The sequence below is a fragment of the Podarcis vaucheri genome (assembly GCF_965113315.1).
Source record: "Podarcis vaucheri genome assembly, chromosome: 1".
Taxonomy (NCBI): Eukaryota; Metazoa; Chordata; class Lepidosauria; order Squamata; family Lacertidae; genus Podarcis; species Podarcis vaucheri.
This window is the reverse complement of record NC_138759.1, coordinates 127,714,936-127,742,923: the sequence shown is the minus strand read 5'-3', so window position 1 is coordinate 127,742,923 and position 27,988 is coordinate 127,714,936. Positions and strand designations below refer to the sequence as shown.

The following is a 27,988-nucleotide window of genomic DNA, read 5'->3' as shown; positions in this document are numbered from 1 at the left end:
GCAAAACAGAGCACAGACAAAATTTAACCCTTAAAAAAAATCACTAGACTTCTATATGTACTATGGTCAAACACTAACACTTAGTTTCCTGAAGTAAACATAGCCAGGTTTTTAAACTTTGCTCCATTGCAATGTTAATCTTGCCACCTATTAAGATAGGAAATTTCATAGAATCAAAGATTCATCTGTCTAGTATGTGATTTTTAAATAATAATACAAATAATAATTACTATTACCAAGAGCACTATGATCTGAACATGCAACACAACTTTGGTGCCAGTTGCACTGTCTACCAGTATGTTTCTGGACTCAAATCAGAGTGGTAGAATTGACCTTTAATTCCCTAAAATGATTTGGCATTGGATATTTTAAGGACGGCCTGTACCAGAAGACCTTGCCCACAATCTAAGATTTGTGTCTGAAGTCCTGAATGTGTGCTTGTCAGTGATATCAGTTAGGCTGACAGTGAGGAACTCTCTTCAAATAAACATTCATTCGGCCCTTGCAATTCTGGTATTCAAGAAAGCCTTAAAAGCTTCTATATCTTTACTATGGTCTATTACAAACAAAACAATCCAATTTGATACAGTAGCCTACAATTTCCTTAAGAGAATTTTGGTGATCTAATCCAGTTTTCTTATCACGCTCCTTACTCTGCCCCTCTCTTATGTTGGTCTGCGAGGACTTAGCCCTGAAGAGTGACTTATAAATAACTTAAATAAAATTAAAGGAAAAGAACTTTATCTGTGAAATAGTCACTTATCACATCTTCTATCCGTTCTGCCCCCCCCCATTTTTGGGAGGATGTCCCAAAAATGCAGGGGGAGGAAGAGGAGGAAAAGCATGGAGCCAAGTGCAGCATGGCTTCAATGGCCAGTTCCTTTTCTTCTCCTCCTGCTGCTCCTTCCCCTCCGCGGCAGGAGGAGGGGCCACCAACCATCAAAGCCAAGCTGCTGCTATGTTTGGCTCCACCCCCGGCCCCTCCCAACGTCGCATGTGTGCGACATCATGCATATGATATCGTCCCCCCTAATCGCCTTCACAAGCTGGCAATTCTGGTTCTGTATGTGTCATGTTATAAATGTTAGCATCCTTAAATCATAAAGAGAAGTTCTTTGTGTGGATAATAACAGCTATTAAATCTCTAATCACCGATTAACCTCATTTCCCCGCTATCTGAAAGGTATCTATTCGATTTGCTTGCTTTCAATTTAAAGATGTTGCGATAATTCAAAATCTATACTGGACTCTCAGCATCTTTAAAATATCACTAAACAATCCAGTCACATTGCATATTTATATTTAGCAGCCAACCACTGCCATCACTAAGTAAATATTAGCTGTGTTATTTATCTGTAACTACTATCACTGAATATACATTTACCAAAATTATACATATTGGCAATCCAAGCATAATCTGCAAGTACAAAATCACAATTTTTAAAATTACTTAATTCCAAGGGATATTTTAGAAATGTATAATTTTGTATATTCAAGGTAGGCTCATATTGTTAGCGTGATAGCAAGATAATGAAGTTATTTTAGTCTGCCGGAGTAAACAAATTATACCACTGGTACCTTAAAGGACTAACTTATTTTTACGTGGCCTTTTCTAAACCAACCCCTACTTTATTAGATTCCTGAAAAGAAGAGGTAAGGTGGTGGACATGTATAGAGAGGAGAAAATATTAGAGGGAGAGAACAATAAGCACAGCAGAATAGAGAAACTGCATGATAAAATCCATTCAAGTCCAAGAAAAACATTTAGCCAAGTAAACTTTGTAGGCACATAATAAAATATATTATGAAGGGACAGTAAAACTCTCTTGAAATGTCAGAATATTGGAAAATTTAAATATGTGGCTTATTAGACCAGTAAAACACAAAAAGGAAAAAGGGTTAAACATAATTCCATGTTGTTCTCTTTCTTCCTCTGACTAAGAGGATAGAGGGCACAGAAGTCAATGCTATTTTCTACCCAGTACTGTCTGGTTCTCTGGCAATCCTACTTTCAGACAGCTGTTGTGATGAATTCTGGCCTGCCTCTGGCCTTATTACTGTAATCCTGCTGAAAAGCTGCCAATACACTTCATATGTATGATGTCTTCCAGTGATTAATTCTGAATATTTCAATTCTTTACATTTTTTTTAACTTATAGAGGTCAATATTACAATTCAGGAAATTAGGAAACAGAAAGCTATTGATGCTGTTTATTCTGATAACTCAGTAAGTTATACCGCAGAAACTCCTCAACAAAATCTTAATCCCCCCCCCAATATGAATGTATCAACAATATATCAAAATCATGCAAAGGATTGATTCTGTATCAATTAATGACATTTTGGACAAATTCATCACAGGCTGAACTCTTGGTATGGACAGTTTTTTTCATGGTAGAGTATTTAAATACACCCTGAAGCAGTTTGGTCTGGGGAAAACTTTATACAATCAAGCATACTGAAGTAGTAAACTGACCATAAATAGCTCAGTGAAGTCTATTTTTATACCGGTTGTTCAACAAGGAGGAGAATTTGCAAACATTCTTGACCTGTTGTCAGGGAACTGCCATCGGAGGGACAGGTGGTGGAAGGGCTCACGGAGGTTGGGAGAGACCCAGCAGCTGAAGCAGGAACCAGCAGGGCGAGAGGTGGGTCTCTGGGGGAAAGCGAGCAGGAGGGATGGCTCAGGGGACACTTCCAGCGAGAACAGTGGGGAGGTTTCTGGACCTCCCATAGGGAGACCCACTCCTCGCCGGAAACTGTCATGCCGTGAGTCCAGAAGACGTGTTTCCGTTAAGGAGCTTTTATGTTGGAAGCGATTCCGAAAGCAGCCACTGTCGGAATCTGCCAGTGACTAGAGGAGCCATGTTTGAGGGGCTCCGTCACAGACGGAGGTTTGTGGACTTGAGCAAACTCTGAGGGACTACGATTTTACGCACAAGCAGCTCATCATCCCATCACACCTGTGGATGTTGCTTATGAGACGTCTCTCAGCAATGTTATGGGATATTATACAAAAATGGCAGGTACAATTCATCCTTCAGTTCCAGCTTCGGAATACTGCCAAATGATCTATTATTAGTATTTTTACAGAGCTAGAAAGGCAGAGGGAGTGGGGGGACAAATCAGCAAACTGAAGTAGACATAGTTTTTATAAACTAAACTTTGGACATATGTTTAAAAAAGCCTCTCCTGCACACAACAGCTTTGGATTTCCCTCATTCAGCTCTCCAAGTACAAATGATACAAGGCAAATTTCGGAAGCTTAGCACAGCAAAGAGCGCCAGTATCTTCTGAATAATGCATCAGTGCTTCATGAAACCTACGGTAGCAAAGGTGAACTACTTTGGCAAAATGCCTTGAGGAAGTCATACAGTAAGTTCAACTAGGAGTCCTTAGCCACAATGCTTCTGTTTAAAACCACTTTTCACTTATTTTAGGGAACTAATTGATTGGAATATCTGCTCATATATCCTTCGCTGCCAACCTGCACTTATGATCAGTGTCAAGACTGAGGTGAGGGCCATAACATTTAAACTGCAATCTTAAATTAGCTTACATGGGAATAAACACTTACATGAGAACAGTGTGGCTTATTTCTGAGCACTGCATAGGACAACGCTGTTAGTACATAAGCCAAACACATTGAAGCACATAATGCTGACAAATATTTAGGCAACATTTATCACAGGAAATACCTGCTGCTTATCAAACACCATGGCTATTTGCAGACTCTCTATATTGTGCTAAGCTATTTTTACTCTTTGCCAAAGTCCAACTCTTCAAAATAGCAGCCAAACAGCAAACGTTCCAATTCTAAACTGTCAAGAAAATTGTATGCCATTACTATCTGAACAGTTTATTTGCCAGATAAAGAAGTGCAACACTAGATTTATTTATTTTTTTACATATCAAAATGTACCTATAGCCTAGTGAAGACCTAATGATAACAGAGTAATGCACTGGCAAGGAAAGAGAGTAAAAGGTAAAGAAACCTCTGACCATTAGGTCCAGTCGTGACCGACTCTGGGGTTGCAGCACTCATCTCGCTTTATTGGCCGAGAGAGCCGGCGTACAGCTTCTGGGTCATGTGGTCAGCATGACTAAGCCGCTTCTGGCGAACCAGAGCAGCGCACAGAAATGCCGTTTACCTTCCTGCTGGAGCGGTACCTATTTATCTACTTGCACTTTGAGGTGCTTTTGAACTGGTAGGCTGGCAGGAGCTGGGACCGAGTAATGGGAGCTCACCCCGTCTGGGGATTCGAAACGCTGACCTTCTGATTGGAAAGTCCTAGGCTCTGTGGTTTAACCCACAGCGCCACCCGCGTCTCTGCCCTAGGTAATATTATGTAATTTATTGAAGTTTATTTATACATGGTTTATTGAAGTTTCATTCCATCCTTCCTCTGTGGAGCTCGGGGGGACATATATGGAACCTTCCCCAACTGCCCCATGCTTTTATGATGGAAGAACTTGAACATTGTTGTTTCTCGTGAACTGGGTGTATTGGCAAAGATCACGGGTGCAACTTACCAGAACTATTCAAACAGCACCAAAATAATTCTTAGAAAAGGAAGGCGTTCAATAAATTATGCACCAAATAAGCACATCTAGTATATAATTCCAAACACTCTATTAGGCTTTCCAAGTACCGGTAAGTCTCTTTTAAATGACTTTCAAACATCTCTTACGATCAACTTTATATCTGTCATACTTTGAAACATGACAAATACAGTAATCTGGATATATTTCTACTTGTAACCATAAACTTTCTGTTCAAACAGTACATCTCAATCATATAAAGAGCTCTTCAACATTTAATAAGCTTGCAGCAATAACACTAACTTTACACAGCCTGCTTGTTTTCATTCTTTTGCCTCCAGCTGAGACTGATGCCACCCAGGGGTAGATGCAACATGATAATGCTGTTTCTTAAATACAGTAATGGAGTTTTTTTTGGGGGGGGGATGCTCTGAAGAAATATTAAACTGGCTAAATCCTATGTGCACCTATAACATCAACATTCACCTGACTGGGCAGTAACTGACACATTTCCATAAGCACACCCTTCAGAATCTACTATAATTACTGCCTCTGCTATATATTATTTATACTTTAGTAGCATCTTGACTACTGTGCTTCTTATTCTCCCTTAACTGTGCAAATGACACTGTAAAATAAACGGGGAGCTTAATGCAAGCAGGTAAAATGGATGGGAGAGGAATTACTATGGAGGCTTAATGGAATAAGGAATAATGTGTGGGCAGAGCGGAATGAATATGGGGGTTTAATGGAACCGGATCTGGTGGAATTTGTTTAAATATATGCAATAATTGCAGGGTTATTTTTTTCCAAATTATGAGAAACTTTCTTCTGCTGGCTATGCCATCTGCTATTATCACCTTGAGCTAGAAAACAGACACTTATCTCATTAGGAATATGTATTGTATGATGCCATGAACTATATACAAAATAGTCAGCTGTAAGTTTCCATGTAATTTTTTGGTACTAAAAAACAAAAAGCATTAAGTTTCCACCTCGGCCACAGTCACTTTTACAGCTTGGCCACAGCTACTATACCATGTGATTCTCAGTAGATACATTGGTCGATGCATCCCTTGACCCAAAAAACATCAAGCACCCCCACTGCAGAAAGATTGATCATTACTGCTGTTACGTTGCAATCAGCTTTAAATAACTTTATATCTACTGTTTCAAGCAATGGCTGCATTCCCCCATCATGGTAAACCATGGTTTACCATAAATACCCACATCACTCCCATTTAGATTCTGCATCCCCTACGAGTGGCAGCCACAAATCACAATCATTGGCTAAGTGTTGCATCTGTAGCAGGGATTATAGTATGTTTTGCACCAACAAACCACAATCTGAAGCCAAGGTCTATTTCTGGCTTACTAACTGTGGTTTGCTGAATGAAAAAAACCATTACCCCACATTTCAGAAACAATGGATCATGGATTGCTGCTCCTGCTCACCAGCAGGAAAGATCAAAGGAGGGGTTATCTGGATATTCATGGTAAGCAATTAACAACCAATTTCATCTTTCCATGGGCAAGTATTTTATTCAAATATATAGGGCCCAGCGAAAAACCCATCAGTAAATTATCTTATTGCAGCCAATATGATTAGAAACCCTCAAAATTACTTAATTATGGGTGTATTTGCCACTGGTACATTTGGCTGCTTACAAAAGAGGCGGCACCTGAATCTTTATCATAATTTACAAATTATCTATTCCTTCGCAGCAGCCATGTGTATTACGATGGATGTTTGAAGGAGAGACATGAAGACCCATGTTTCATCATTCCTTACAGAATTTAGATGAGGGTGTTGAAAGGCATTTTGATCCCCTTGTTTTCTTTTTTATATCAGAAAAAACAATAAATATTTCAAGTATTAGGAGCACAATTCTTCCCTGTGACGGCACCAATGAGGTAAAGCATGATGCCACATGTATTTGTTATTGATTTTAAAACAATTAAACTTAATAATTAAAGCACAGTGAGTGCTAAGACTAGGTTGTGCAGGGAAGCAATTTAGAATTTGGAACTCAAAAGACATACACACAGACACAGCACTGTCACAGTATATTAGCCTCTAATACTTGTTTGCCTTTTAAATAGCTTCAGACATAAATCACGGAGGTCAAACTTTGACAGGACTACTGTATTGCTGGAGGATGTATACAGAAGAGAGATGCACGGCTTCAAAACTCACCCAGCATCAGTTATGTTAACAATATGATCAGTGCTTTCCCCCAGGGCAGGGGTCTGCAACCCGCGGCTCCGGAGCCGCATGTGGCTCTTTTACACCTTTGTCGCAGCTCCGGGGCAGATACTAGCAAGAGGAGGAGGCGCATTGTGCGCCCCGACACTCACCACTGTGGCGGGCACTGTACTGGCTGTGACGTTGCATGGGGGCGGTGCGTGCGTTAGTCCCGACGTCACCTTCCCGCCCGCTGTCAGATCGGAGGGCAGTGGCGCGCATGCTTTAAATGTCGCAATGGTTTTGCGGCTCCCAGTTTTTTTTCCTTCGGGAACGGGTGGTCCAAGTGGCTCTTTTTGTCTTAAAGGTTGCAGACACCTGCCCCAGGGGGTACTCAAGGGTATGTAGTACCTGCACCTCTTTTTTGGGTTTTTTAAAAGTGTGGCAATTACTGTAACAACTTTATGATGAGTACTGACACCTATTTTTCTAGGGGGGGAGCACTGAAGATTAGAAAACTGAAACAAATAATAATAAAACAAAACAGCCCCTTTATGTATTTTCAGAAGCCCTGCTTTTATACTCCTGTTACAAAAACAAAGGCTTGTGATGCATTCGTACATTATATGCAATGCAAAAGCCTCTAGCATTTTAAACAAAGGCAACTGTAATATAGTTATCCAAAAGGAGCTAAAATAGCTTTATATACCCAAGCTGCTCTCAATGACACACACACACAGAGAGAGAGAGAGAGAGAGAGAGAGAGAGAGAGGCTTGACAACAGATTCCACTGGTCATCCAGAAAGGAGAAAGAGACTATTATTTCCATTCTGGAAGGAAGCAGGAAGGAGAGAGAAAAAGTGGGGAGCTGACTAATAGTCAGCATGGAGTAGTGGTTAAGTGTGGATGGCCTAGGACCTGAGACTGGGAAGCTACAATTTGAATCCTGACTTGACCATGAAACTCACTAGTTGACCTTGGGCCAATCACTGCCTCTCAGCTTAACCTCCATCACAAGGTTGTTGCAGGGATTGAACGAGGAAACGGAGACCCATGCATGCCGCCTTGAGCTCCTTGGGTCAAAAGGCGGGATATAAATGCAACGAACAAGAAATAAATAGCCAATGACTGACTAGGCGGACTCCTATACTTAAGATAAAGGGACCCCTGACCATTAGGTCCAGTCATGACCAACTCTGGGGTTGCGACGCTCATCTCGCTTTATTGGCCGAGGGAGTCGGCGTACAGCTTCCAGGTCATGTGGCCAGCATGACTAAGCCACTTCTGGCGAAACAGAGCAGCGGATGAAAACGCCGTTTACCTTCCCGCCGGAGTGGTACCTATTTATCTACTTGCACTTTGCCGTGCTTTCGAACTGCTAGGTTGGCAGGAGCAGGGACCGAGCAACGGGAGCTCACCCTGTCGCGGGGATTCAAACCGCCGACCTTCTGATCGGCTAGTCGTAGGCTCTGTGGTTTAACCCACAGCGCCACCCACGTCCCTTATACTCCTATACTTAGGGGAGGGCAATAAACACCAACAGATGCTGCTCTGTGCTTGGTGTTTGGGCACCACAGCCCTCCAAGAAAGGGCACCTGCTGCATTACCTCCCCCCCCCTTCCCCAAGTCTCTTTTCCTTTTGGGCAAATTCTGGATACAGTGGTACCTTGGGTTAAGTACTTAATTCGTTCCGGAGGTCCATTCTTCCGTACTTAACCTGAAAGTGTTCTTAACCTGAAGCACCACTTTAGCTAATGGGGCCTCCTGCTGCTGCCATGCCGCCAGAGCACAATTTCTGTTCTCATCCTGAAGCAAAGTTCTTAACCCGAGGTACTATTTCTGGGTTAGCGGAGTCTGTAACCTGAAGCGTATGTAACCTGAAGCGTACGTAACCCGAGGTACCACTGTATTTCTCGGTGGGAAGGAGTGGGGGGTAAAAAAAGGAAAAGAAGGAAGCGAGAAGGGTCTCTTCAAGGGAAGGAAGTTTCAGGTGAGAGACCAAAGATGGGGAGGAGAAAGGAAGGAAGGATGGATGGAGGAGAGAAAGACAGAAAAAGAGAGAGAAAGAAAGGAGGGAGGGAGGCACAGCAGGGCTGACAACACTGGGGAGGAGAAAGGAGGAGCGAGGCGGGGTAAGATGCTCCCGCTCCCCCGGGGTAATATCCCCACTGGGTTCCTAGCACTTACTTCGGAGTAAACATGCAGAACGTCCGGCTGTAGGAAGGAAGAAGGAAGGAAGGAAGGAAGGGATGACTTGGGAGAAATGGAGGCTTAAGAGGAGGAAGAAGGGAGATGGCCGGGGGGCCAGGGATGAGGGGGCGAATGCAGCGCTTGCCATGCAGTCTCTTTCCCCCCACATTCCCCACTTGCCCCCTTACCAGCTCCAGGCTTGGGCTCCTTTCCAGCCCCCTCGCTCCGGCGACAATTGTGCAGCCGCCTCCTCAGCTCCCTCTTTCGGAGCGCCGGCGCCCAAGTGGAGCAACGTGCGGGGGGCGGGAGGGGGGAGCGGGAGGCGGCCACAAACTCGGTCACAAGATGGAGGCAGAAAGCACCGCTCGGCCTTAGCGACTGCTTCCCCCGGCCGCCTTTCGAACTACGCTTCCCGTCATGCAACGGGGCGTTCCTATCTCTCCCCGCTTCGAAACCTCCCTCCGCCTGAGGAGAAATGCTGCCGCGGTGCACTTCGGGACTGGTAGTCCCGCGGCGGGCGGGCGGCAACCCTGAGTTCACTCGCAGGCCGCGTTCACGGAGGGGGCGGGGCCTACAGTTCGTGTCGCCTCAGGCTGGCCGAGGGAGGCGGGCGAGGGGCTGAGGTGATTTTTCCTCCCCCGGTTTGTCTGAGGAGAAACGCTGCGCTGTCCGCGGCCTCTTTGGCAACGGGCGGCAGCCTCTGTTTCTGGGCTCCCTCGGGGGGCGGCGGCCCGAGCCTGACAGACGGTGTGAAGTGGGCGCGGGCGGAGGGAGGCGAGGCCAGCGGGGAAGGACCGGCCGCCCCCCCCCCCCGCTCAGGACAAGTTTGGGTCTCCTCAGGAGTAAGGCCCGCTGGGCCCGGCGGGGCTTGCTTCCAGGTAAAGAAGCGCGCGCGTGCGCGGCGCCGTAGTAGCTACCAGGTCCGGTTCGGTTGCAAAAAATAGAGGGGCGCTTATTGTTATCGTTTCGATTATATGCTTATTTTTGTGTTGCAACGGGGAGGCGCGGGTTGTCCCGCGTTGTCGCCTCTCTCTCTCTCCGCGGCGGGGAGAAAATAGATCCTTGCTCATGCAAACCTAACACTTCCACTGACCCTGAACTTTTTGCAACACTTTTTTGTCGGTGGATGAAGGCCATATCGTGAGGGTGGCGGGGTTTAATAATAATAATAATAATAATAATAATAATATTTTAAAGCATTTATTAATTTTCCAATAGGAACATCCAATTAACATATCAAATCCAATAAAAAATTAAAAAACTAAAATAAAAAAGTCCAATTATCTTCCAAAGTGTAGTAATTTTTTGTTTTGGCTTCCCACGGTTTGAATTCCAAAGCGCTTTCAACATCATAGTCCTGCCTCTCATCATCATCAATGTTTTTCATAATTCCATATCGCGATTTTATCCTCCACGTTTTGTCTCTGGCTCTGTGATCCTCATTCATGTCAGAAAACATACTTTTTTTATGTGGAGTGCAGATTTGTCCGTATATTGTACTCTTTCAGCTGTTTTTGTTTTTCATCACACCGTTTCATTTAATTGCATCCATTCCAGACTTCTGTCCAGCTCTTTATTAATAATAATAAAAAAATTATTTATACCCCGCCCTCCCCAGCCAAGACCAGGCTCAGGGCGGCTAACACCAGGTATAAAAACAATGGATTAAAATACAACTTAAAAACAACATTAGAATACAATATTAAAATGCAGCCTCATTTCAGTAGAAACTCAAATCCAGGAAGGATGGGAAGGTAGGACTGTGGAGGAGTTGGCATCTTTGTTTTGGCAAAATACGGGGAGGAGAGTTGGGGGGGAGGGCGATTCCCCCTAATAATAATAATAATCTGGTGCTAAAGTGACTTCAAATTAATCCATTACAAGCAAGAATGTTACTTGCCCCAAAATGGAAAAAGAAGTCCCAGTGAAAGAAGAATGGATACAAAAACCTATGGAATATGCAGAAATTGTGAAACTTAACAGAAAAATAAGAAATCAAGACAAACTTTTTATAAAAGAATGGAAACGGTTTATTGAGTATTTACAAAGTGTAAACAGATAAGGACATGGGCAGGATTATTTTAATAACCTGCAGTTTTATAAGAGCATGCAGAAAGAGGGGGAAGGAAGTCGAGTTTTGAAATGTTATACTGGTTGTGAAATTATTGCCATGTATAAAATTGGAAATCATAAATAGAAATGAAAGAAAATCTGTTGCAGCCCAACAGGATGGCTCCTCAGGAATTTGTTACACAGAGAGAGTGAGTTTGTAAATCTGTCTGTGTTTGGCTTCCCAGAGCTTAAATGCATCACTTTTCACACACCCTTTCAAACACATATATTCCGAGACGATCCCTAGCCCGGGAGAGAGAGAGAGAGGGGACAAAACTGTATCAGTACAGAATAATCCTGTATATAAGACAGGTGGCAACTATGCACAAGGCTACAAAGGAGGGAACTTGCTGATTTATTCCAGATTAGCCTAACTGCAATCTCTGTGGAGTAAATTATCATTAGTGTTTCAATGGGGCACATAATGTTTCTATATCCCATATGCAGCCGTATTTTGTGCATGCTGCTTGGAAACTTAGCTGCATTCAAGCCTGTACGTTTAAGTACCGTATTTTTTGCTCTATAAGACTCACTTTTTCTCTCCTAAAAAGTAAGGGAGAATGTGTGTGCGTCTTATGGAGCGAATGCAGGCTGTGCAGCTATCCCAGAAGCCAAAACAGCAAGAGGGATTGCTGCTTTCACTACGCAGCGATCCCTCTTGCTGTTCTGGCTTCTGAGATTCAGAATATATTTTTTCTTGTTTTCCTCCTCCAAAAACTAGGTGCATCTTGTGGTTTGGTGCGTCTTATAGAGCGAAAAATACGGTATTTAAGTAAGACTTTAAGCCTGTACAGTGCATATAAGCAGGACTTGTAGCAGCTCTTTCTTCTTTGCAGCATAGAAATTGCTAGGTAAATAATTGTTTGGCGGGCCCAAGCCAGTTCCATAAATATTATTTCAGTATTTAACAAGCATTTGCTTTTTTTGTCAGTATTTTAAACATGTTGGGGTTTTTTCCTATGTAACCTGCTTAGAGGTTTTTAGGTACATAAGAAAAGCCTTGCTGGATCAAACCAATGTGGCGTCCTGTTCCCACAGTGCTTTAGTTGAGAGCCAGTGTGGTGTAGTGGTTAAGAGCGGTAGTCTCGTAATCTGGTGAACCGGGTTCGCGTCTCCGCTCCTCCACATGCAGCTGCTGGGTGACCTTGGGCCAGTCACACTTCTCTGAAGTCTCTCAGCCCCACTCACCTCACTGAGTGTTTGTTGTGGGGGAGGAAGGGAAAGGAGAATGTTAGCCGCTTTGAGGCTCCTTAAAGGGAGTGAAAGGCGGGATATCAAATCCAAACTCTTCTTCTTCTTCATTCCTGCATTGCAGAGGGTTGGGCTAGATGATCCTTGGGGTCCCTTCCGACTGTACAATTCTAGGGTCAGCCAGAACCCCATGGGCAGCCCCAAAACACGGCTTAAGTGCAACAGCAGTCTCCTCACTTGTGTTTTCCAGTAAGTGGTGTTCAGAGACATATCACCTCCACTACTGGTGGCAGCCAAGAATATTTAATTCTAACCCGACCAGCCATATGTAAAGCTGACTATGGGAGGATCCTTCTGAGAGTTTCATTCATACAGTGGTGCCTCGCAAGACGAAAAGAATCCGTTCCGTGATTCTCTTCGTCTAGCGGTTTTTTCGGCTTGCGATGCAAGGCCATTGACGGATTAGTGCTTTATCTGCTGATCGGATCAGCTGATAAGCGGCTTAGTGGCTTAGAAAAAGGGGGGGAAAGGGAAAAAAACCCAGCAGGAACTCGCAAGACATTGTCGTCTTGCAAAGCAAGCCCATAGGAAATTCGTTTTGCGAAGCACCTCCAAAACGGAAAACTCTTTCGTCTAGCGAGTTTTCCGTCTTGCGAGGCATTCGTCTTGCGGGGCACCACTGTACATCGTTTATAGTCCAGATCTTCAGTGTGCTCAAGGCTGCATACATGGTCAAAGGGAAAAAGAATGACATGTTTCTTTGGTTACTGTTTGGGGCTGAATGTAAACTTTATTTCGATATTCTGTTTCAGGGTAAATGGGTTTGCATGACATTTTCCATGAACTAAGGCAGTTCCATGTCTTGTTTGGTAAGCACATAATTTATTTTGACTTGCTTCCATTTTGTTTGGACTCTTCAATAACATATCACAATGTTTGTAGCATGTTGCAGGTATACATCTAGTTTGTGTGCTTTAACAAACAAACAAAAAAGAAAACAGCACCAAACATGCTAATTTTGAGAACTACAAAGTGAGAATGGGAAATGTGAGTTCTTCAAGTGTTGTCCATAGAGGGCACAACTCACGCCTGCTCTGCTTCACTTTTATATGGAATATTCTTTGAGTTTTAAGAATGGGCTACTATGGATTCAATGTCTGCTTTTATATCTGCGCCTAAACATAGTGGCCCAAGTTTTGGCTCAAAAGCACACAGTTGCCAGGCTTCATTCAATACTGAAGACCTATAGGGAGATCTCTATTCTGTGATTGTATACAATTCCCAGTTCAACAAGGGTTTGAGGCATCCCAGGTGTGCCTGTTTTTCTCGTCATCCATATAATGTTCTCATTCAACTGGCAGCCTGCACCCCCCCCTTTAATCTGAACTTTGCTGAACTGCAGATAATGTAGTAATGAAAAGATCCAACATAAAATCATGTTGCTCAACTGGATATACTAAAGTTCATTGTGTGGGTTGTTTTTGTTTTTTTTAATGTGGGGCTTTTCTGGGTACCATCTATTGCCACACACCCTACTTCCATTGGCAAGCTTCTTATTAGTTGGCTGCTGTTGGGACCAGTCATAACACCAATGTCCTTTTTTTTTTTAACTTGTTGTTTTGTTCAAGCGTGGACTACTGTATTGGAAAAACTTGTATCATAAAAATAAAAAAAATGGTTGTGTACACAGGTAAACCAGAGCCTCTGCACATGCCTATAGTTGACCTCAGGTTTCTGGGACTCAGGGAAGGTGGGGAAGTACTAACTGAGGGGAGGGGACACACAGTGTGTGCATGGGAAACACCGAGATAGCATTCAGTTGAAAGCACTCATGTGGACAAAGATGCACATAAGTGCCCGTGGAAAAATTGGATCTGAGTGACCCACACACACTTTGGTGTATACATGGTGTACACATGGTGTATACATAGCCTATGTGGACCATTGTTCAAAGAAGAGCCGAAGACTGCAATACAGTTGTACCTCGGAAGTCAAACAGAATCCGTTCTGGAAGTTCGTTCGACTTCCGAAACATTCGACTTCCAAATCATGGCTTTTGATTGGCTGCAGTAAGCTTCTGCAGCCAATCAGAACCCCCGTCGGACGTTTGGCTTCCAAAAGAACATTTGAAAATCAGAACACTCACTTCCGATTTTCGATCATTCAGCAGCCGGAACATTGAATTCCCAAGGCATTCGGGAGCCGAGGTACGACTGTACATTATTTGGAGAAAGCATACTTTCTCCAAATGATTTTTCAAAATGGTGTTAATTGTCCAGAGATTCTGGATAGTCTGGGATAGGTTTTTTGTGAGGTTCCAGCTGCCCATCATTGTAGGTCACCTGGTAACAAAGCTGTTAAAATATAATAGAGGGAATACTTATTGACTGTTATGCTTTTCAAGGACTGTTCCTGTATTCTACGGACACGAATCGAATCCATTGGAGCAGAAAAGCAATCAGAAGGCAGCAGCACTCAAGACTTGGTAAGAGAAAATGTATATTAACTTGACTTGTTTCCCTAGTGTTAGTCCTAGTACAATTATGTCTGCATTTTTGAAGCAGAGCTCGCTCCACTTATTTTCTGCTGTCTTTGGTATGTTTCCAAATGGAAACACTTGGTACCTCTGTTCTCAGCAGAGAATAGTCATCAGCCCGACAATAAGAAATAAGAGCCAGTTTCTCAGAGTGTTTTTGAGACAATTACATGGAGAGGCAGGACGCGGGTGGCGCTGTGGGTTAAACAACAGAGCCTAGGACTTGCTGATCAGAAGGTTGGCGGTTCGAATCCCTGCGACGGGGTGAGCTCCCGTTGTTCAGTCCCTGCTCCTGCCAACCTAGCAGTTCAAAAGCACATCAAAGTGCAAGTAAATAAATAGGTACCGCTCCGGTGGGAAGGTAAACGGCGTTTCCGTGCGTTGCTCTGGTTCGCCAGAAGCGTCTTAGTCATGCTGGCCGCATGACCCGGAAGCTGTATGCCGGCTCCCTTGGCCAGGAAAGCGAGATTAGCGCCGCCACCCTAGAGTCGGTCACGACTGGACCTAATACAACATGAGCACTCAGGGCTAATTTCCTTAAGAATGGATAGGTTTGATCTTCTTGCAGTCCATGGGACTCTCAAGAGTCTCTTCCAGCACCATAATTCAAAAGCATCAATTCTTTGGCGATCAGCCTTCTTTATGGTCCAGCTCTCACTTCCAAAGCAATTTATACATTTTAAAAATAAAATATATTAATTTGGCTGCATTTGCATGTAGCAGCACATAAGTAACACTGTAATGCTTGATGGACACTAAGTCAAGCAGCACATGGTATTGTACCTTGGCACAGTTCCTGAATATAATAGAAGTGGAAATACAATTGAAAAACATGGTATATGGTTTTTACTCTCTGATATACTGGGAAATGCAGTATTTAATTTTCTTACTCTTATTTCTCATATGCTGTGTGGGATGAAGTCTCCTTTATGACATTTATAGTAACTAATTCAACCTCTGACACCAAAAGCAATGGCAATAGAAAAAGACTTTGTCATGCTTCTGGAAGATGTATAGGCTGGCAGATCTGCAAGATTAACACGAAGTTACACTGTTCACTGCAGTTTTATACAATAAAAGTGTGTGTGTGTGTGTACAACTTTTTTTCTATTCAGACAGATGAACCTGCTTTATATTGGGGACAATCGGCTCAAAGAGGAGATGAAGAAATATCATGGTCCTCGGATGTATCCCATTACGATATCCAGGTGGAAATAGGTAACTGACTAGTTTGTAATCTGGAATACTCTGTTTCCTATTTTTATAATTGAAAGCGTTTTACTCCATTCTTCAGCTGAAAAAAGGCTTATGGGGAGGGTGATTTACAAGTACCTTATCTTCCTACCTTGTCTGGTTGAGAGATGTTTAGAAAACTGGACAGTATTTTTCCCTGGTGTGAAAATGCAGTGTTTTGCCAATGTTTGGCCAATACATTTGAGTCATACAACATTTTTAATTGATCTTAATATTTGCTTGTTTTGTTCATCTAGCTCCATCTGACTGCTTGTTTTCTTTGTGATTAAAATATCAGGCATCAATGCCCTTTTGAAACAGAGTAACTGCAGTGGTGTAAGCGATGACTTCGTCTTCCAAAGATGCTGCAGACTGCTACCCTGTTCTCTCTTTGTCTCTTAGCCAGGGAATGCCTCTAGCCCCTTCTTTTTATCTGAGGAAAGTGCAAGTTTCTGATGAAAATCTATTCATTGCCATGTGGGAAGGTTCATGGGAATGTTCTCATTTTGAAGCAGCGCAACACAAGTGTGTTTTAATGGCCAGCCCAATGTTAGTTGCTGCCAATCATTACTCTGGGACTGATGGAAGGGTACACTTGTGGCACCGTGAGGCAGAAGCCTATTTTCAAATTGATTTGAATTATTTTTCTTATTCAATCCCCAGTTTGCTCTTCTGCCAACACTTTCTTTTAATCACTGCCTAAATGTGTTTCACATGTTGTGTATACACTGTCCATTGCTGTGCTTTCCTGTATGCAGGCTAAAGTGTATTGCTATCCTTTTGAAGATATCAATCTTTGTCATTTAGCACTCAGCTTGACCTTGTAAAAATGGTTTGATGGCACTTGGTAGCTGATCCTTTGATTCTGATAAATTAGCTCCTAGACATAGAATCTATTCCAAAACCCTGTGATAGTTGAGCTAAGTCAAAGCCAGACTTGCAGCAGTGTCTTCTTTGGTTGCTCAGATTAGCTGTTTCCTTATGTGCAGTCTCAGAACAGCTTTTTCTTCATAATCTGTCAGTATTTGCCTTGAATATTGGGATTGTACGAATGCTAAATGATAAAGCAGTAACTAAGAAACATTGCAAAGTTCTTAAAGTGCTCAACTTCTGTTTTGCTAATAGGAAGGGGATGCAGCAATTTAACTTCAATCTACCTCGCGCGCCACATCCCTACAGGAACACTGGTGGCTGTAAGGATTACAGATCTGGAAAGATGTTCTGAAGAACACTTGAAAGCTTTACAAGTAAAACAGATGTTTTAACATTTTAAATATTTATGAGGTTGACATGTAAAAGGAGAGGTGATTTTTAAACTTTATACAAAGTGCTTAAAAATGAAGACCCTTTAAAGTTGCCAGGATATTAAAAAGAAAAGTACCATATTTTTCACTCTATAGGACGCACCTTGTTTTAGAGGGGGGAAAACAAGGGGGAAAATTTTTCCCCCTCTCTGCCCAGCACCCCTTCAGCGAAGCGGCAGGAGGTGCTGCGCAGAGAGGGGGAGAATTTTCCCCCTCTTGTTTTCCCCTTCTAAAACAAGGTGCCATTTAAGGTGCGTTCAGTCGCCTTCAGGCGGTTACCTTGGAAGCCTGGAGAGCGAAAGGGGTCGGTGCCCACTGACCCCTCTCGCTCTCCAGTCTTCAGGTTCCTTTCGACCTGCCCTTTGGGGCTGGCAGGGGGAAGCCCACCACCAGCCCCAAAGAGCAGGTCGGGGAGCGGGGAAAGGCGCGCAGCGGAGAGGCTCCTGCCATAGCCCCCCGCACGCTCTCCAGGCTGGAGAGGTGACACGCAGCTATAGAGGCTCCTGCCGTAGTCGCGCGTCGCCTCTCCAGCTGGGAGGGTCGCGGGGGGCTGCTTTAGCCGCGTGCGCGCTCTCCCAGCTGGAGAGGGGGTGCGCAGCTAAAGAGGCTCCTGCCATAGTCGCGCATCACCTCTCCAGCTGGGAGGGTCGCGGGGGGCTGCTTTAGCGGGGAAAGGCGCGCAGCGGAGAGGCTCCTGCCATAGCCCCCCGCACGCTCTCCAGGCTGGAGAGGTGACACGCAGCTATAGAGGCTCCTGCCAAAACCACCCGTCACCTCTCCAGCCAGGAGAGGGTCTCGGGGGGCTTGTTCAGCTAAAGAAGCCCCCCGTGACCCTCTCCTGGCTGGAGAAGTGGTGTGCGGCTAAAGAGGCTCCTGCCATAGCCGCGCGCCACCTCTCCAGCTGGGAGAGGGTCACGGGGCTATGGCTTCTTCGCTCCATAGGACGCACCCACATTTCCCCTTCATTTTTGAAGGGGAAAAAGTGCGTCCTATAGAGCGAAAAATACGGTACTTCTAGATATGCTAATAATTCCAGAAAACTTGTGATTAGATGCAGGGACAGCTTTCTCAAATTGTATCTCTGGCATTGTGCAACAATCCAAAAATCTATTCATTTCTGATTCAGGGATTGTCTTCAGAGGGGCAGTAGGCTGTGGCTAAGGGTTTGTGGAATGTTCCATTGCCCTTTTAAAGAATTACAACATGTATTCTTTCATCTAGAATGAGGTGGTTTTATCCCATTCCTTTCGACACCCCAATATCATGACTCTTTGGGCAGTGTTCACTGCTGGAAGCTGGCTTTGGGTTATTTCTCCTTTCATGGCCTACTGTAAGTATTCTGTTGAGGAAAGCGACACATTAATTGAATTATCTCTGTACGGGCTCATTAAGGATTGTGTCCACTCTCGCTTCGTCTCTTCATCCCTGCAGTCCACCCCCCACCCCAAATCCACTCCAGAGGAACTTCCAACCCTCTGAAGCAGATTTTGAGGGTCCATGAGGTGCTCCAGGAAGCAGGAGAGAATGGGAAATTTCTGTTGTGACAGTGGGAATCTATTCTGCTCATGCAGTTGCAGTTTTGAATGCAACTGTGTTTAGTTTACATAACATGCATTTGAGCTATCAAACTTAAGAGCAGCTTGCTCGTTTATTGAAAAGTATGTATATATTGCTTAATATTTTTAAAGCCTATACCTTTTGCATGTTGACAAGATGTAAATCAAGGATGGGATAGACCAGTTGTGGGAAACCTCCTGCCTTGCAGTTCTTATTAGGCCCAGTATGGTTTCCAACGTGGCCCACAAGGCCATTTCTTCCAGAGCATATGTGATGTCAGGAGTAGGGTAGGCAAGGACATTGTTCCTTTGTAGCATATGAGAGCTTAATGTGAGCTCCCAGTTGTTTTTCTGCAAGTGCCTTGTCTGTAGGCCAAACTGTGCCTGTAAACAGACTTATCAGTGGTTACCATAAGCCCCTTTGAACTTGTGACAGCACCACAGGGCGATGGAATTAAGGATCTGGCCCTCTGGCCAGATTCAGTTCTCTACACATGAGGCAGCTTCTTCCTTTAATGCCTGCCTCTTTTAAGCAGTGGGACTACCTCAATAAAGAGGAAAGAGAGAAATTGGCTGTTTTGTAAAAAGCTGTATCATTCAGGCCTGCTCTTGAGTCCACAGGCAAATTCTTGTGCAGCAATATTTTTAGGGGGCAGCACTGATCAATACAAAAAGAGCATTTCCAATATCCTTCATAATATGCAAAATTGTTCTTTGAGCCTACATGGTAGTACACTATGTAGCAGGGGGATCAGATATATGTGTTACACCTTTTCTGAATTATGACAGGAAATGTCAGCTCTGCTTTCATTGCATAAATAATATTTTGACTTGCTAGCAAGTTACATGCACCTTTTCTAGGTTCAGCCAGCCATCTACTGAGGACTTACTTTCCTGAAGGCATGAGTGAAGTGTTGATAGGAAATATCCTGTTTGGAGCTATCAGCGGGTTAAACTACATGCACCAACATGGCTACATTCACAGGTAATGTGTAGAGAGGTTTTTAAGAAAATGACAGACGATTGGGACCAAGGGTAAATGGGAAGACCAGAGTCCCTATCTCTGTTCTATATGGGTGGCTTGAGATTTTTGAAACGGTTGAGTTGGCATAAGGCACTCTTTGCTCTGTGGTGACCATAACTTCAGGCACCATCATTCAGTGAGAGCTGGCATTACAGTATTCTTACATTGCAGTCAAGAGCAACACAAAACACAATGTACATCTCCATTATGCATGATACAGTCTCTTATGCGACACAGGGTAATGACTCTTCATATGAACAATCCTGTATAGTGTGTGTTAGAATCTTTTTTTTTCTTTTAATCTAACTAAACAATCACTTGTTATGTCTTTCAGAAGTATTAAAGCTAGCCATATACTGATTTCAGGGGATGGCCTGGTGTATCTTTCTGGATTAAACCATCTTTGCAGCCTAGTGAGCAGTGGGAAACGGTTAAAAGCTGTGTATGACTTCCCCCAGTTCAGTGCATCAATGCTTCCCTGGCTGAGTCCTGAGCTACTGAGGCAGGTCAGTATCTGATGCAGTTCACTGTGGCTGAGCAGTTGTGCAGAAAATACGTATTGGCACAGATTGCATCTAAGAAATGTCTATAAAGAATTCTAATTGTGCATTATAAAAGCTAATCTTAATTACTGAATGTCCTCCCTTTTTATTATTAACATTTGACATCTCAGTGTTCTATAGAACACTATAATTAAATACATTATTTGAAAAGTTATGGATAATGTGAAATGCATGCCTCTAAATTGTTGTCCTGCCAACCTAGCAGTTCGAAAGCACGTCAAAGTGCAAGTAGATAAATAGGTACCGCTCCGACGGGAAGGTAAACGGCATTTCCGTGCGCTGCTCTGGTTCGCCAGAAGCGGCTTAGTTATGCTGGCCACATGACCCGGAAGTTGCACGCCGGCTCCCTCGGCCAATAAAGCGAGATGAGCGCCGCAACCCCAGAGTCGGTCACGACTGGATCTAATGGTCAGGGGTCCCTTTACCTTTAAATTGTTGTAGCCCTATAATTTATCTTGAAATATGAAATTATTCTTGCCGATTATTACTGAAATTAAGTGGAATGGTTTTGCACATCCATACATGATGGATTGCTACCTCTTAATCAACCATATCTCCCTTGTAGGAGCTGTAACAATTATTCTAACTCCTAAATTTTTGTAAATATTTTCATCCCTCTCAATTCCTCACATTATTGGGAGGAATGCCGGAGTGAACTAGAACCATTAAGCTGGAGGTCTGATTTCTGTCTACTTCTATAGTTATTACTTTAGATTTTAAAGAACATTTATAATGAAATGATCAGGCCTTAATAGAATATCAAGGATTATATAATGATGAATGGGAAATTAGAAACTTCGGTCTAAGCATATAGCTATATCTGGTTTGGCATGACATGTACTTACATTACCAAGTTAAATATTACCAAGTTCTTAACGGATCTTGTTTGAGTGACCCAGATGAATAATTTACACACACCTACATATATATGCAGGAACTAATACCACAGATTACATGGCAGTGGCTTTCATTACGGAAGTAGTCTCCTGGTCCACACAGCATGCAGGCTCCCAGAAAGGAGATTGTGGCCTCTTTGCTCCTTCCCAGTCATTTTGCTGCTGCACAGCTTGCTCCAGTTTAGCTTAGCATCTCTTCCAAACCTAGGCTTGTGATTTAGCTCTCTCTAGACTAACCATAAGTCATAACCAAGATTTGTCCTATGATTGACAGCTCATGGTTTGTTCATGAGTCTAGGTTCAAACATGTTTTAGCATGGCACAGGAGCAAAATGACTAGGGAGAAAGTGAAACAGTTATGATCTCTTCTGCAGTCAGTACATTTGCACTAAGCCTTACTGCAACTTGAAAACCAGGCCAATATTTTCCCTGTTGCAGTTAGTGATCACCAGCCTCTTTGTCTTGGCTTAACCCTATAAAGTACAACCCTTTCTCCCAGTTTAAACCACATCAAGTGGGTTCTGACTTCGTGATAAACCCATGAAATGCAGCCTGGCAGAACTGGCACATAAATTAATTTCTAGCTTCTTACAGGTTTCAGGTATTTCAGTGTAAATATGATTAACCTTGGTACCGATTTTCAGTAAAAAAAGGTACTGAAAACCATAGCTGTATTTTATGGTGCTGATATTCCATTTTGCACATGAAGCCATTTGAAAGGAAGCTAAAGGTTGTATTATGAACTTGTTAAATGCAGCAAATACCATTTTTGTGAAGAAAAAATAGTGCAGTTGTGTTAAAACCAGTACTATACTCAAAGGGCATGACGTTGTGTGCTTCAGGACTTGAATGTAGCAACAGGCTTATTTTTATTTAGATTGATAGGGTATCTTTTTTCAAAGAAAAAAACCAACTTATTATAGTTGAATATGCATGTTTATTTCAATTCATGGCACACTGGCATGTGTTCAGCAGTTATCAATGCAATCTCTTCTTCCATAGGATATGTATGGCTATAATGTGAAGTCTGACATCTATAGTGTGGGCATTACAGCATGTGAACTAGCTAATGGGCATGTACCTTTTCAGGATATACCTCGGACGCAGGTAAGGCACAAAACTCTTCAACTTCTGATCGATAACAATGTCACAAAAAGAGAGGTGACAATTTCGAGGATCTTGAACACCTAGCTACCTAATGCAATAAGACTTCCTCTGTTGTGATATTTCTAAAATGTATGTGTTTCAGCACATTTGCAAACATCAAAATGCATCCTTTCTGGTGCTCTATTTTTTAAAAATGTTGCAAAGTGGTTCAGAAATGTTTACCTATTCAGGAAGCATTGTTTTGAATAGTGTTTGTGCCAGGTTTGTTACATGTTCCCCGGTTGTCCAGTCTAAGAAGCATCGCCCTCACTCTGATTGGATTGTTAGCTCTTAGCTGGCTGTGTAGCTTTGTGACACTATAATATAGATAATTGATTGGATTCAGAAGCAACATGAGATAGGGGAGTGGCAGTGAACAGCTTTCATATAAGGTGCACATTTTAGAATCATGCCCCCCCCCCAAATATTTTCACTGAAAGTACCCAGGAATTAAACAGGTGTACATTTGAGGTGTACAGGTAGGGCTAAGACAGTCAATGGACATTTTCTTCCAGATGCTGCTGCAGAAGCTGAAAGGTCCCTCTTACTGTCCTTGGGCTATAAATACTTTTCCGCGTGGTGAATCCAGGATAAAAAATTCTCGATCAGGGATTGACTCTGGAATTGGTGAAAGTATGACACACACAATGACAAGTGAGAGATTGCAGACTCCACCAAAAACTTTCTCCCCAGCTTTCCATAACTTGATAGAACTCTGTTTGCAGCAGGACCCAGAGAAAAGGTAAGGCTGTTAGAATTTAGTTGCTGCAGTTAATATTTGTATGGGGTTCAAAGAGCTTTCTAATTACTTGAAGACCTTGTTTTATACATGAGCTTGAAGTTATCAAGAACTTCCCTCTGTATATTTCATATAGATGCATGTCATAAATGTATATTTTGTTCACTCACAGTGCAAGTGGATATGTAATTTTTGGTGTGGATGCACTTAAAGCTTTTAGTTGATTGGTAAGTGGGCAATATGGTCACACTTTCCTTGCGTTTTAAAAGCTGATTTGTAAAATGTCAAAATGACCTTTTCTAACTTAAGTGTCGCTGTATATTTAATCAGTTCAAGAGGCAGTTATTTGACTAAATTCTACAGTCAGTTGATAGTCCCAATTTTAAAATATCCACATACGAGGAGCCGGAAGCTACACTTTTTGCAGGGTTTATGTTATTTTGAAAATGAGCAATTTTAACAAGTGAGGAGCTTACTTAAAACGGAGTGCCTATGCTTGATTTTTCTTTCTATTGACTGACCCTGTAATAGGCAACAAGAGAAGGGGAAGTTATTACAATACTAGCTAACTCCATTGGCAAAGCTTAAAATATCTAAGTTCTGTTTTTCTTCCTGGGATCTAGGCCATCAGCAAGAGGTCTCCTGTCACATGCTTTTTTCAAGCAGGTGAGCTTGTTACAAATTATTAGATGTGTGAATTGCAGCTAAAGACCAAGGCTTTGATCGAGAAAACATTCGTGAACTGGGTACACAAGCTGCTCATAGCTGAACATGGCTAAAACTGTGGTGCCTATAGCTGGAAGGCAATGTATCTGGAGCGGTTTGATTGCAATTTGGAGAACTACCGCAAGTGGGATTTGTGCACAATATGCTTGCAGAAGGGACACAATACAATTGCTTCTTGTACTACGTGGTAAACAGCGTTCTCATCAGCGATGGGGAATATCTGGCTGCAGGTGCTACAAATGAGCAAGAAACCTCTGGCCCTCAAATGTTCTCCACCCCTTTCTAGTGCCACTAATTCATTGAGCCTGGTTACTGATAGTTGCATGCCTTGAGAAAGTAAACCAGAGCTTTAGAATCTGAATTCTGTGCCTGTTGCACGTTAACGAGCCTATCCAAATAAATTCACAATGGCTTTGGCATATTTGTGGGAAAAGGGTAAAGGGGACCCCTGACCATTAGGTCCAGTCGTGACCGACTCTGGGGTTGTGGCGTTCATCTCGCTTTATTGGCCGAGGGAGCCGGTGTACAGCTTCCGGGTCATGTGGCCAGCATGACTAAGCCGCTTCTGGCGAAACCAGAGCAGCACACGGAAACGCCGTTTACCTTCCCGCCAGAGTGGTACCTATTTATCTACTTGCACTTTGAAGTGCTTTCGAACTGCTAGGTTGGCAGGAGCAGGGACTGAACAACGGGAGCTCACCCCGTTGCAGGGATTCGAACCGCCGATCTTCTGATCAGCAAGTCCTAGGCTCTGTGGTTTAACCCACAGCAACACCCGTGTTCAAGTTCACTATTCCAAATCACTGTGTTCTCTCATTTCAGGTAAAAGAACAAACGAAGGGTTCTTTACTTTCACTGCTGCCTCCTGCCGTCCAACATGTCCAGCCACAGGTGCCAACAGCATGTTCAGCAGCCATCTGTAAGACTGGATGCATTTTGCCAAATGAGAGAGAGGTGTACTGGGAATTCTAAAGATACTAAACCATACCTCTGATATCTCTCTCTAGGAAAAAAATAATGTGATTTTTGTCGCTGCTTTTTCCTTTTCATGTTCAAAATACAAATATTAGTGATATACTTGAAAATGTTAAAATTTTTGTGCCAATACTTTATATGAGGAAAATTCTTCCAAAGTGGTACTACAGAATGCAGTAACCCTCACTTCTTGAATTACCATAAATGCCTACACTTTCTCAAGCATCTCCCATTCTTACAACTGAATTGCAATGGTGCATATTTTAGCCTGGTATGGCATCTCTATCTATGCCTTTACTGCCTCAGAAGTGTTAATCTAAAATACTGTTTCCCTTCTCTCAGCTTGTGTGTGTGTGTGTGTGTGTGTGTACGTGTACTGTTCATCACATATATAAACTTCTTTAAAGTAATGCCTATTCCTACTTTTAAAAAACGGTGTGCAACCCATTGTGAGCTTTGCACGCCACCTACCCTCCAACAGTTGTTGGGGTAGCCATTACTGAGGCCTGGAGACAGCTGTGATCTTTAATGCAAGGTATCTTTTCAACAAAACCTAATCAAGGGAGAATAATCTGCATAACAGCAGTAAAACAGGAGTTTGAAACTACTTGATTATATTATTTATAAAGAGATTGCTTAATAGACCCGCAGCTCTAATTGGAATGGCACTGCCTTGGGCTCACATCTCACTAGCCTTTAAAAAGGCGACGTCTCAAGTTGAATACTGTTGCACCAGTGAAGAAAAAGAATCTATGTGGCATACAGAAGACCCACTGAATGGAAGCATGGCTTTAATACTATGGCAACACATGACTGTTGGAGGTAGACTGCTGCAAACACTATTCTAGGAAGCAAAAGATGCTTAAATGAGATGGGACTTATGCCTTGCATTTTGTCCTCTTTGTTGTGCCTTTCATTGAGACAGGAAAGAATTCCCAATTACAAACAAGAAGCAGCAATATAAAGGCCAGACTGACAAGAAAGAGACCACTTTCTATTCTTGTTGCTCTAGTACTGTGAATGACTGACTGAACATGACCTTAACCAAAATTCTTGCTTTTTGTACAGCATATAATTTTGGGGACAGGGTTTTTAATACTGAGATATTTACAACTATATTTTATTAATGCACATTTTATTTGATCATGTAAAATAGATGTTAGCTTAATTTTTTTAAAAAAGTGTAACCTCACAAAGTTATATCAGATGTGATGTTATTGGCATCACAATTGTTCTTTTAAATAGGAAACTACTGAAGTAATTTTTATGTGTTCGCAATCTCTTGCCATCTCAACTCCGACAAATGTAACTGGAATAAAATGTACTTATTTCAAGAAAACTCTTCAGTCATGCTTCTTCTGGTGGTATTTTTACTTCATACTTATAAGTCAGCTAAAACTACTTTTGAGACTAAATATCAAATTTAAACAAATGTGTAATAATACAGTAGTTGGTTTTTTTTTAATAAAAAACTACTATATTATTTACATATTTAATTGGTTAAAAAAAAACCCCTACTTGCATGACACTTATTTACTACAGATTTGTCAAGATATATATGATTGCTGCCAGTGCCACTGTGAGAATAAAAACTGCTATTTAATTCGCTGGCAAAATGTTAAATGTAACAAATAAGCAAACTGTGCAGAAAGAATATAGTTCCTAACCCCACTTATTTGGGGGAGCAGCCCACTTAATTCAGTGGGATTTACTTCTGAGTAGCCAGTGTTATGTTTGGGAACAAATCCCATGGAATTCAGTGAGTTTAGCATCAAATCGACATGTGTAAGAAATATGCTTTCAGAACTGTGTAGACACTTCACCCTGACAGTAAATTCGCTCTAACTAGATAAAAAGACTAGGTTAATGGGTCTGAGAATACAGGGCATCAAGGGTTGATTCTGCAACTCATAGGCAGCACCATCCAATTAAGGGTGACTCTATCACAGGCAGAGGGTCTCATCTTCCTAGACAGCATCTTAAAAAGCAGAGACATCACCTTGCCAACAAAGGCCCGTATAGTTAAATCTATGGTTTTCCCAGTAGTGATGTATGGAAGTGAGAGCTGGACCATAAAGAAGGCTGATCGCCGAAGAATTGATGCTTTTGAATTCTGGTGCTGGAGGAGACTCTTGAGAGTCCCATGGACTGCAAGAAGACCAAACCTCTCCATTCTGAAGAAAATCAGCCCTGAGTGCTCACTGGAAGGACAGGTCCTGAAGCTGAGGCTCCAATACTTTGGCCACCTCATGAGAAGACTCCATGGGAAAGACGCTGATGTTGCGAAAGATGGAGGGCACAAGGAGAAGGGGAAGACAGAGGACGAGATGGTTGGACAGTGTTCTCGAAGCTACCAACATGAGTTTGACCAAACTGCAGGAGGCAGTGGAAGACAGGAGTGCCTGGCGTGCTCTGGTCCGTGGGGTCACGAGTCAGACACGACTAAACAACTAAACAACAACAATCACAGGCAGAATGAGAACTCGGAGCAGTGTGTGGTGATCTGCAGTCAAATTCTAGCAGCAGGCAGTTAATGCTAAAGGAAGTTAGCTCAGTTGGTTAGAGAAAGGATTGATTTTATTTCTAATAAATATATGCATTTGCTGTCATCCATGCTCAGTATGCATCTGAGGGGACAGCCAAGTGAGAAACTGCAGCTGCCTGCCCTCCACGTTTCCAAGCTCTTCCTGAATTCTGTTGCTCTGCATATCTTTTGAGGGCAGAGCTGGCAAGCAGGGTCTATTCATTCTAAAACCAAGAAACCGTGTGGCAGCAGTGATCCCCCCCGCCCCCTTTGCCAAGATGACATCTAGCCATCACGATACTGTGCCACTGGGAAACAGCAAGGAATTGCTGCTGCAACGGCCGGGCTTGACCTGAAAGGATTAGGCTAGGCATCTTAGACAGCGTCATACTATGTGTAGTAGGGAGTTGCAGCAGACACTATGGGTTGTCTTTTTTTATAAAAAAAGTTTCAATTATTAAAAGTTGAACATCATAAAGGCAAATCTATCGTTTTTCAGGTCTTTTCCAGCAATCACCTAAGCACATTTCATCAAGAAAGGGATGA

General features: G+C 42.7%; 2 protein-coding genes across 5 annotated transcripts in view; one reads left to right on the top strand and one right to left on the bottom strand.

Moving 5' to 3' along the window:
- Positions 1-9,290, bottom strand: part of TRAK2 (trafficking kinesin protein 2) — a 47,957-nt gene extending 38,667 nt beyond the window's left edge. For 2 of the 3 annotated variants that reach the window (XM_082233647.1, XM_082233649.1), the window contains exon 1: positions 9,106-9,290. The gene's annotated coding sequence lies outside the window, so the exon portion shown is untranslated. Of the gene's footprint in view, positions 1-8,914; positions 8,934-9,105 lie in introns of those variants that run through there. The other variant, XM_082233648.1, reaches the window with a different exon arrangement.
- A 156-nt stretch (positions 9,291-9,446) lies between these two features.
- On the top strand, positions 9,447-26,268 carry STRADB (STE20 related adaptor beta). 2 transcript variants are annotated; one of them, XM_082202632.1, is made up of 12 exons: positions 9,449-9,795; positions 13,033-13,089; positions 14,625-14,705; positions 15,872-15,974; positions 17,115-17,236; positions 18,515-18,623; positions 19,711-19,834; positions 20,208-20,379; positions 22,335-22,439; positions 22,994-23,220; positions 23,841-23,883; positions 24,766-26,268. In XM_082202632.1, exons 2-12 carry the CDS (start codon positions 13,078-13,080, stop codon positions 24,913-24,915), a joined length of 1,248 nt encoding a protein of 415 aa, XP_082058758.1. In that variant the 5' UTR covers positions 9,449-9,795; positions 13,033-13,077; the 3' UTR covers positions 24,916-26,268. The 2 variants fall into 2 exon arrangements, with proteins under 2 accessions (XP_082058759.1, XP_082058758.1); XM_082202633.1 differs by lacking the exons at positions 17,115-17,236; positions 18,515-18,623 and having other exon boundaries at positions 9,447-9,795.
- Positions 26,269-27,988: the final 1,720 nt, after the last annotated feature.